Source organism: Taudactylus pleione, unplaced genomic scaffold, assembly GCF_031769625.1.
Source record: "Taudactylus pleione unplaced genomic scaffold, aTauple2 ptg000218l, whole genome shotgun sequence".
NCBI lineage: Eukaryota > Metazoa > Chordata > Amphibia > Anura > Myobatrachidae > Taudactylus > Taudactylus pleione.
The window spans coordinates 11,429,905-11,440,149 of NW_028284620.1; the positions used below are offsets into that span (position 1 = coordinate 11,429,905).

The 10,245-nt window shown below is 36.7% G+C and overlaps 1 protein-coding gene across 1 annotated transcript in view; it reads left to right on the forward strand.

Annotated features, from left to right (window-relative positions):
• MTNR1A (melatonin receptor 1A) overlaps positions 1–4,617 on the forward strand; it is a 344,256-nt gene extending 339,639 nt beyond the window's left edge. Inside the window, exon 2 of the mRNA XM_088478815.1 lies at positions 3,749–4,617. Within this exon, the coding sequence (XP_088334941.1) occupies positions 3,749–4,617 (869 nt within the window). The remainder of the gene's footprint in view (positions 1–3,748) is intronic.
• Positions 4,618–10,245: the final 5,628 nt, after the last annotated feature.

Consider the following 10,245-nt stretch of genomic DNA (forward strand, 5'->3'; position numbering starts at 1 on the left):
GACCTTACAGACAAAATCACATCCCCTGTTAATTCCCCTTTAAATTTAGAATGCCATAAGGTTTGTCATTAAGGCCCTTTTAAGAGCAACGAGCAAACCCACACTCACTATGTCTCATGATTAATTTAACACATCAATTAAGCTAAACTGGCAGCATTTTATGATAGATATGTAAAGTTAAATTGTTAATAGGTGGGACTTTGTAGTGTCCTCTCACTTCCTATACAATGCTTATGTGGCCCTTTAGAGCAATGAACAGATTAAAGGAAGTTACAAATAGCGTTGTAAGAAGCTCCAAATATTTTGTTTGCCACCATTCACCAAAATTTTTGGCTGAAAAGTTACAAGTCACCGTAAATTTTGTTCAAATACAAAGTAAGGAAAAAAAATAAAAAATGACAGTAAATATAAAGTAACCAAAAATAAACATATTTGAAAGGAAATGCTTTTAATGAGAGGAGCGCATTATCACAGCGCCCCAATGGTTACATATAAAGATGCACCAAGCTGTATTAATGGGCGTCTTATACCTTGCACATTCAGACGCACGCTTGAACACAAGGGGAGGGGCTGACACTAGCATTAGCATAAGTTGCATATGTGACTTTATGCTAATGCTAGTGTCAGCCCTTCCCCTCGTGTTGAAGCATGCATCTGAATGTGCAAGGAATAAGATGGCCATTAATACTGTTTGGTGCATCTTTATATATAACCAGCAGGCACACCTTCAAAACTTGCACCTGCTCTATGCTGGGTGCAGATTTTCCATCAGAGCATGGCCTTTAATGTGAGTGATTATAAGCAACACACCTGCAACACTCCCATAAGGTGGACCATCTTCATGTGTCTGAATAGCCACCTCTGTACTGTGCAGCTCAATTGCAAATGCACCTGGATGCATGTGCTGTATGAGTTTTTAGGGATTATTACACATGTGCAGAAAATAGCTCCACTCTATGAACATATACATTATGTGTGACTAAGGATCAGTATTTTGTGGTCCTGTCAAATGAATAGGTGAACAAATACTATAGTTAACATATAATAAGTTGTTTGCAAATTTCAACTAGGCAAAAGATAAAGGTAGGTAGGTATCTTTAATTTTTTACTGCAGTCACGGGATAACATAGAAAATATAATGATGTGGCTTAAATGCCTAGATGCAAAAGACTGGTGGTGCTCCCATCCTAAACTGACTCTAAACCTACCTTGAGAAGTGTTATAGATGAATACATATATTGGACAGCTTACAGACATAAGATGTAGTGCGCATTCAGGGTACCTCACCAACACCCAGGAGAGAATCAGGTGCACCATTCAGGTAACACCTCTCACACTCTCTCCCCCTTCATGCTTTCTCATAAGTATACAGCTTGGTGATAGCTGTTATCCAATTAGGCAAATACCAACAGTAGAAGTGTACTGCACTCTGGATTATATGTTTTTGACACTCTCATTGACTGTTTACTGTCTTGGAACAAACGGCCAAAAGTAGAAGTTGGGAAAAGAGCACTCTTTCCATATCTTTTCTCCTGTCTAGATTAATGGTTAATGCTCAAAAACCTGTAAAAATTGTTACATTATACATAAAATGGCATTGGAGAGAATATAAAGTATCTATGCTGTTTACCATATTTTGTGTTTTTTAATATTTCACACTGTTTTTAAAAAATATGTGTTAAATTGCTGCAGACTTAACATACTATATACACAATATAATTTCATAATTTCATACTCTCATTAACCTATAGTTTTGCTCCACTTTTAAATCACATTTGTTAAAAGCAGATGCAGAGTTACTTCATACATATCATTGTGTACCTATAGGGTGCTCTCCTTGGCCAACCAATGTCACAGACAAGCAGTTAATAGTAGAAGCCTGGTACACATCATATGTGTGCTCTTTACTACTTTCCATTCCTTTACCTTCAAATTGGTGATACTGAATATTGCTGCATTAGTTTGTATATGCATAAAAACTGTAATTTAACTAAAGGGTGATATCCAGATTTGGTGAGACCATGTTATTAGATACAGATGTGCCCACATACATCTATCTTCCGTGCGCTACAAGTCGCGCCACACTTAGCGCGGGATCTTAGTGTGACTCAGTAGTGCCGAGCGTCTTTTCGTGTGTCTTAAGCAGCTTCTGCTGATTAAAATGATATGCAGCACGCCTATGTTCTCTGTGTGCCTGTGGGTGTATCTGCATGCTAAACACTACGTTACAGTGTTACAGCCACTGATACTGTAACGTAGCATTTCACATGCAGATACACCCGCACTCGCTCAACATAGGCGTGCTGCTTATCATTTTAATCAACAGAAGCTGCTTGTGCTATCTATTCACATCATTGGGCGAATAAGACGCATTTGAAGGTAAAAAGACACTCAAAAAGATGCTCGGCACTACCAAGTCACGCCACGGCATGGCGCAACTAGAAGGTCTGTTTAATATGCAAGGAGGCTGGATGTATATAGACCCATCTGTTCTTACTCACTAAGATTATATACTAAGGGCCCCCAAATGCTGACAGTCTGTCACTCACTTTGTGATGAATTCCTCTGTGCATCCATAATCGCAGAGCGATCGCTGCACATTCACAGTGCGGCTTATACGCATACACAATGACAAACAATTGCTCAATCTGCATACATAATCGCCATTGCGTTCATCTCGGAATCAGGTCCAAAATACAAATAAGTTGCAAGACAAACAGTAGCATCAGTAAAAATCAATACAAGATGAGACAATAGAAAATACAACTGTGTTAGAATTAGAATATACAATTAGAGTGACGGAAACTAATCCAAGGAGGAGATGGAAGGAAGGGCCAGGTTTGTGAGATATAACATTCAAAAGTGAAGCAAAGAGAGACAATAACGGGAAATGAGTGGAAGGGAATGGTGGAGTGAGACAAGGGAGTAGTTTTAGTATGGTGCTGTGACAAGTAGAGCAAAAGTAGAGAGCAGTATAGTATTGGTTGGAGTCATGGTCGTCAATAATGGTATGTGAGTGGAACATTCACACAATGTGCAGGGCTCTGTGGGCAGCACCATCGCTACCCAACTACCCTTATGGCTGTCAGGCTATCTGGAAACAGCACAGAGCATCCTTTATTTGGATGTTCCAGTCATGCACCCTGCAGCTTTTACAGCCGCCCAGAGTGTCCTGATGACACTACAGGCAATGCTGTACTTCCCAGTACTAGTGGCCCCGCCTCCTCGGTGCAACGGCATGACCTCATGCTTTGAGGGTGTGGACTGACAATCTGTTAAGACACTGGGTGGAGTAGGTAAGTGTGAAAAGATATGTTTTGAGGGAGTTCTTGATAGAATGGAGGTTGGGAGTGACCCTGGTCAGGTGGGGGAAGGGAGATACAAAAATGGGAGGAATGCTGGTGAAGAGAGACAGTGTTAAGGTGGCAGGAAAACAGAAGCACAGCTGACAGTCTTTGAGAGAGTGCAGTGGATAAGTAGGGAAATATTTCTTTACAAGGTTGAACATGTAGAATGTGGAGGCTTTCTCTATCTATCTATCTATCTATCTATCTATCTATCTATCTATCTATCTATCAATCTATGGAACTATCAATCTATCATGCAGTAACCTAATAACACAAATAGCATAACAATATTGTACAGTGGCCATTTCATAGCTCTCCATTACATGAAATGTATAGAACTGTATCTTAAATATTAAGTTTCAAGGAAAACACTAAATAATATTTTTTTTTATGTTTTTCAGGAAATATATTTGTGGTAAGTCTGGCTGTGGCAGATTTGGTGGTGGCCATATACCCATATCCCTTGGTATTGACATCAATATTTCGAAAAGGATGGAATCTTGGATACCTTCACTGCCAAATTAGTGGATTCTTAATGGGAATAAGTGTTATAGGATCTATATTCAATATTGCTGGAGTTGCAATCAACCGCTATTGTTACATTTGTCATAGCCTCAAATATGACAAGTTGTACAGTGACAAAAATTCATTGTTTTATGTGATTCTTATTTGGGTGCTAACATTTGTTGCCATTGTGCCAAATTTATTTGTTGGATCATTACAATATGATGCTCGGATTTACTCGTGTACATTTACACAGTCTGTGAGCTCAGCATACACAATAGCAGTGGTATTTTTCCATTTTCTACTCCCAATTACCATAGTAACTTTTTGCTACTTACGCATATGGATCTTGGTCATTCAAGTGAGACGTAGGGTAAAGCCAGATAACAAACCCAAACTGAAACCTCATGATTTCAGGAACTTTTTGACAATGTTTGTGGTTTTTGTGTTGTTTGCTGTTTGCTGGGCTCCTTTGAACCTCATAGGTCTGGCTGTTGCAGTGAATCCTAACACAATTCTACCCAGAATCCCAGAATGGTTGTTCGTTGGCAGTTACTACATGGCATATTTCAATAGTTGCCTTAATGCTATTATATATGGTCTCTTGAACCAAAATTTCAGGAGGGAATACAAAAGGATTGTCATATCGATTTGTACCGCAAAGTTATTCTTTCAAGAAAGTTCAAATGATGGAGCAGAGAAGAACAAAAGCAAACCGTCACCAATGTTGACAAACAATAATCAAGTCAAGGTTGACACAGTATGAAATTGGATCATGTTTGCATATGTATATTTTCTTAATGGGAAATGCGCCTAAGCATTATTTTTAAGCCTGATGTGTGAATATTACCTTGTTCCCTACCACTTTCCACTACGTACAATATTCTTCATTTTGCAACGGCTTGCTGGTGTTCTTATTGCTACTGACAGAACCCCAGCAACTGAGCCTAGACCAGTGGTTCCCAAATGCAGTCCTCGAAGCTCCCCAACAGTGCAGGTTTTAGAGATATCCATGGTTGAGCACAGGTGGTTATATCAAATTGACTGTGGAACTAATTAAGTTACCTGTGCTCAACCATGGATATATTTAAAACCTGCACTGTTGGGGAGCCTTGAGGACCGCATTTGGGAACCTCTGGCTCACTGTCTCTGAATTAAGAATAGCAGTTGCCTGTGCCTGCCCACTTACACTGATTGATGCTTCCTTCCATGAGGTCTATTGTGGAACAGACAATCTCAGGCACTGGAACAAGGGTCGATGAGCTAGTTCTGTGAGTGAGAGCAGCCTACACAGTAACTGGAAATACAGTCCTACAAGCCTCAAATATAAGAAAGTAGCAGGTGGCAGATACACTGTATCTGTTGTATAGAGTACAGATCCGTACAAAATGTAATTTGCAAAGACAAATTTAAAATAAATAAACAACACACACCAATAGTCAAGTGGTAAAAGGTATTTATTAGAAAAGCTTTTCTGACTGGAATTCTCCTTTAATACATATATTTCTATGATACTAAAGATACTGTCACACCTGTTAATGGCATTTATTGGCTATAAACTTAGGTCAAATGTCATACTGCAATAAAATACCTCCAATGAAGAGATTCAGGGCACATTAGAAGATGTCTGTAACTTTAATTTCCACATTATACTTGGCTATCGGCCTAATGTGTGGTCTTCTACAAATAGGAAACCTTCTGTGAAATGGACTTCATTTCCTTCTATGTCTCACTTATAGTACATACTGTATATTTACTTATCTGTAACATACAAGCACACATACACAGATGTACAGTACCTTTCTACGAAGCTATAAACAGAAATGCTTCAACACTTTTGATTTACCACTCACTCTTCTATTAGCACTGTTGTACTTTGAGTAGCATTGGCAAATGCACTTAAATAGCCATTATCAGTGTGTCAGATACAAGGGCAACATCTGTATGTGTGTGCGGGTGATAGAGAGAGTGAGTGTATCGTTTGCGTGAACTGCCCTTCTATATCAAACCAGTAGAATGTACTGAGCAAAATGCTGGTCATGCTAAGCCATGAGTATTCACAATAAATGTATTTTAGCCAAAGTGAAACATCTATTATCTCATCTATTCTGCACATGACAAACAAAACAAATCCGGAATTTTTAGCAAGTACCAAGTAACAATGTTTTTAGTTGTGAAATTGTGTACATTTCAATTTGAAAAAACAGATAGAAATTATAAAACAGTATAAAAAAATAAACAACATCTTATAACTACAACATTTTGTGAATTAAAGGATATCTGATTGTCGAACTTTATTGACTGTATATATTATTTCTTCTCCACAGAGGCCTAACCACTGCTTATAAACTTTACAGACTTTGCACTTTATCTGCTTGATATGTTTTACAAAAATACTTGAACACAGGAATTAGATTTTGGCAGCTATGATGCGGTTATACCATCCTAAATATGCTGTAGGTGCCTGAGGAAGTGTAGACTTTTCAAAGCAATTTTAAATAATTTAGAATGCATGCCAAAACATTGCCAAGGATCGTAATAATATTTGTTTACAATTTGTTATAACAATCTGACATATATATTGTGTAAATTTGATTTTATCATTTTAAACAAGAAGGACAATTTTGCTCTGTCTTTCAAAACATGTTTTGTCCTTAACTGTGGTGTAATAAATTTTCTCTTTATTTTGTAAATGAAAGATAGAATTCCCACTGTTGCAACCGGTGATGGCTAGAGACGAGAGAACGGTTCAAAACACTTCCATTAACTATTTGCCTCATTTGACCTTGAAAGTTTACTTATTTGTAGTCCTCCCCAACCACACCATACAGCATAATGTCTTGACTTTTGCTCCAGCTGTATCCTTAAGATAGGTACACACTATAAGATTAGCTGTCCAATCTGGCTGGTTGGAACAAAAATCTGGTAATGTATGGGAGCAAATGCCAATCAACCATTTGCTCCCAAATGCTGGAAAATGGACAAAAATGGTCGTTTGGACAAGTTGGTTATATCGAATGAATATACTCAATTTGTCTGAATGACCATTTTTGTCTGTTTTCAAGTGTTTGGGAACAAATAGTCAATTATTATTTGCTCCCATACATTATTAGATTGTTGTTCCAACCAGCCAGATTGGACAGATAATCTTATAATGTGTGCCTAGCTTCAGACTATAAATTCTGCAAAATGCAAATTTACAAATACAGTACAGAAACCATGGAATAGCAATTTGAAGGTTGTATCAGATTTTTGCACCTCTATTTCACCATGAAATTCAATTTTTGTAAAAATGTTGACACAAATTCACTCATCTCTAGCATTAAAGTTGTCAATCGTTTATTTTGGGTCTGTATGCCTTATTTGAATAAAATAAAAATCAATCATTGTATTTCTTTGTCTATGTGTATTAAGATGTTGGCAGGTTTGTAGCCTAATTAAATAATTCACTTTTCTTGATGGACTTAGACATTCACAATTTATGTAACATCACATGTGCAAGCCTTGAAAACAATGATGGAAATTGTCTTCTGATCAGTGTGGAAAATTTATAGTTTTTGACCCTTTCAATTTTTTATCAAGTCTTAAGTGCTATCATGTATTCCAGAATGCTTTTATGCAATAAAATGCTATACCGTGCTAATGTCTGTGCCATTTCTTATTAATGAATATTAACAGCAAGCCAGGAAGAAATGTGAACAACTTTATTTAATTTTTACTTTTAACTTTTTATTGACTTTACCAAAGAGCTAGATACAGTATATGCAAAGATCCATTGTGATGTGTTATAAGTCACTTTATGATTATAAAGTAATATATTAAGATACTAAAGGATGGAAGAGCATTTAAACTCCCGAGGAGGGTGTGTGTGTAAATGTAAAATGTGCAGACAAATTTATAGTTGTTGAGGCAGCTGTAAGGGGCAGATTCAATTACCTGCGGGTTGTGTAGTGCAGTGTTTTCTCCCATTTAAAGACCCTAGACAGTTATTTAGAGACCTAAGATAAGTCAGCGAGCATCCCAGAGGCAGCAGTTGATGCTGATTTCTACTCGCAACTCTGGAGGGTGCAAGCATAACTCAGGGTTAACTGTTGCCTTGGGGAAGATCGCAAGCTGTTCAGGGGTCTCTAATTAAATAATCTATTTATATAATGGGTCACAATTTTTTTTCCCAAAGACTTCAAACTAAACATGTCCAGAAGCAAAAGACTTTTGGGCATACTTTTAAAAGGAACATTAACAACATAAATAAACTCATACAATCTTAAAGTATTGGAGGTATATTTACTAAAGTGCGAGTTTTTAGAAGTGGAGATGTTGCCCATATCAACCAATCAGATTCTAGCTATTATCTTCTAGAAGATGCTAGATAAACGTTAAGTAGAATCTGATTGGTTGCTATGGGCCACAACTCCACTTCTAAAGACTCACACTTTAGTAAATATACCCCTTGGTCTCTTTGTGTTTCATTTTTACTATGTTCATTAAATCTTTTTTTTAAATAATTATTTTGGTCTGTTTAAAAATATTGGGGTAAATGTAATAGGCTGTGGTTTTGAGACATCGGCGAGTCCTGTGCAAGACTGCGCAATGTTTTAAAGTACTATAGCAGTCTTTTAGTAGGCAAAACCAGTAGGTGTAACATGTTCAGCTTTTGTTTCTTACCAATCTTGTAAAATTACTGAAGGAATTAAAATCTCCTCTGATAGTCTGGTCCAGTCCATATTGGGTTTAAAGTTAAATGAAAGGTAACCAACATGAATCATATTTTAGAACAAAGAAAAAAATAATTTTTTTGTAATCTATAAAATGTGTTTGAATCCTACAGAATAACGTGAGCCTTAATGGAGACTGCAGATTGCTGGCAGGGGTAAATGCAGGATTTCTAGAGAGGGTTTCAAGGTGCTAGATTTTAGAGAGAGTGTGGTCAGTCCATGAATAGAGCATAATGATCACTTAACAAACTATAGTTTGCTTCATACAAAGTGGAGTGTATGTAATACTTAAAACATTTAGAGGGCCAGCATTCACAGTAAGCTGTTAGATGTGACAGTAGGGTCAGGGCCAGCCTACATGAGCTGAATTATCATTTTTTTTATGTGGCACTATTCCTGAATTCAAGTCCCCTGCTCTTCAGAGCATTGGAGTAAATCTGGGTGTCTGGCAAGGCAGCAGAAGGACCTATCCCTGGCCCTGGACATATATGTACAAATTGGTCTCCATATACAATGCATAGTTATTAACAATTAACACTATAGATGTTGTATAGTGCAGGCTGCAGAGAAGAGTCATAAAAATGAACATTCTGTATCAAATATATTTATCTCATAAATAACATAAGTGGTCTGGAAATGGTTAAACATCCCATAATAAACATACATAAATAATACAAACAATAGGAGACATAACTAACTTTCTAAACACATTCTTCCATCTCATGGTAAGATGCCTGTCTCTTCTTGTTGTCAGCTGCTCTCTGATCTCTATGGCCTGGTGTGCTGATTGAGTGACACAAAAATGAGAGAAAGAAACTCTTTTTGTGAGTGCACTTCTTAGTTATATACTGTTAAAATCAATCTTTATTGAATACCATTAAAATTCTAACATACAACACAGAAAAATATTTTGTAGAAATCAAACTGCAGAGAACCTATCTGCAGTAATGCCAGTGAAAAAAAACATATACTAAACAAAACACAAGTAGTGTTTAGTCAGCCCTCAGGCTTCCAAACACGTGTGTTCTCCAATATAAACTAATCTTCTAGATTTATTATCTCACCAGATACAATGTTAGATATAGTATTTCTTGGATACAATGTTGCAGACTAATGATTTACTGGGTTCAAAGATGCTAGAGCATGACATTGAATTTATGAAACATAATATTGTCATATTATATAGATATGTAGACAGTGAAGATATAGATATAATAAATCATTTTCAATCTTATATTTTAAAAGTGAAATAAAATAGTGTTCACTTTGCACAAGACCTCGGCATTTCTCCCATGAAATAATGAGTATGAAAGCAAGAAACAGTTCAGAAAAGATAAGAAATCAGTGGATGGATTACTGCTGTTCAATATTTGTTGCGAATTCATTGAATAAGCAATGAGTGCATCCTGTCCTCCATATTGCAAATATAATAGACATGAGATGTTAGACATTTGTTTGGCTGCATCTTTTCCCTACTGCTTTTGATCACAACTATCTCTCTATTATATTTGTAATATGGAGTAGTGTATGCACTCATTCGCAACAATTATTGACAGCAGTGACCCATCCAAGAATGAGAAATATTTAATATATCTATATCTTCCCTGTCTACATATCTATTAAATATGAAAATATTATGTTTCACAAATTTAATGTCATGCACTAGCACCTTTGAATCC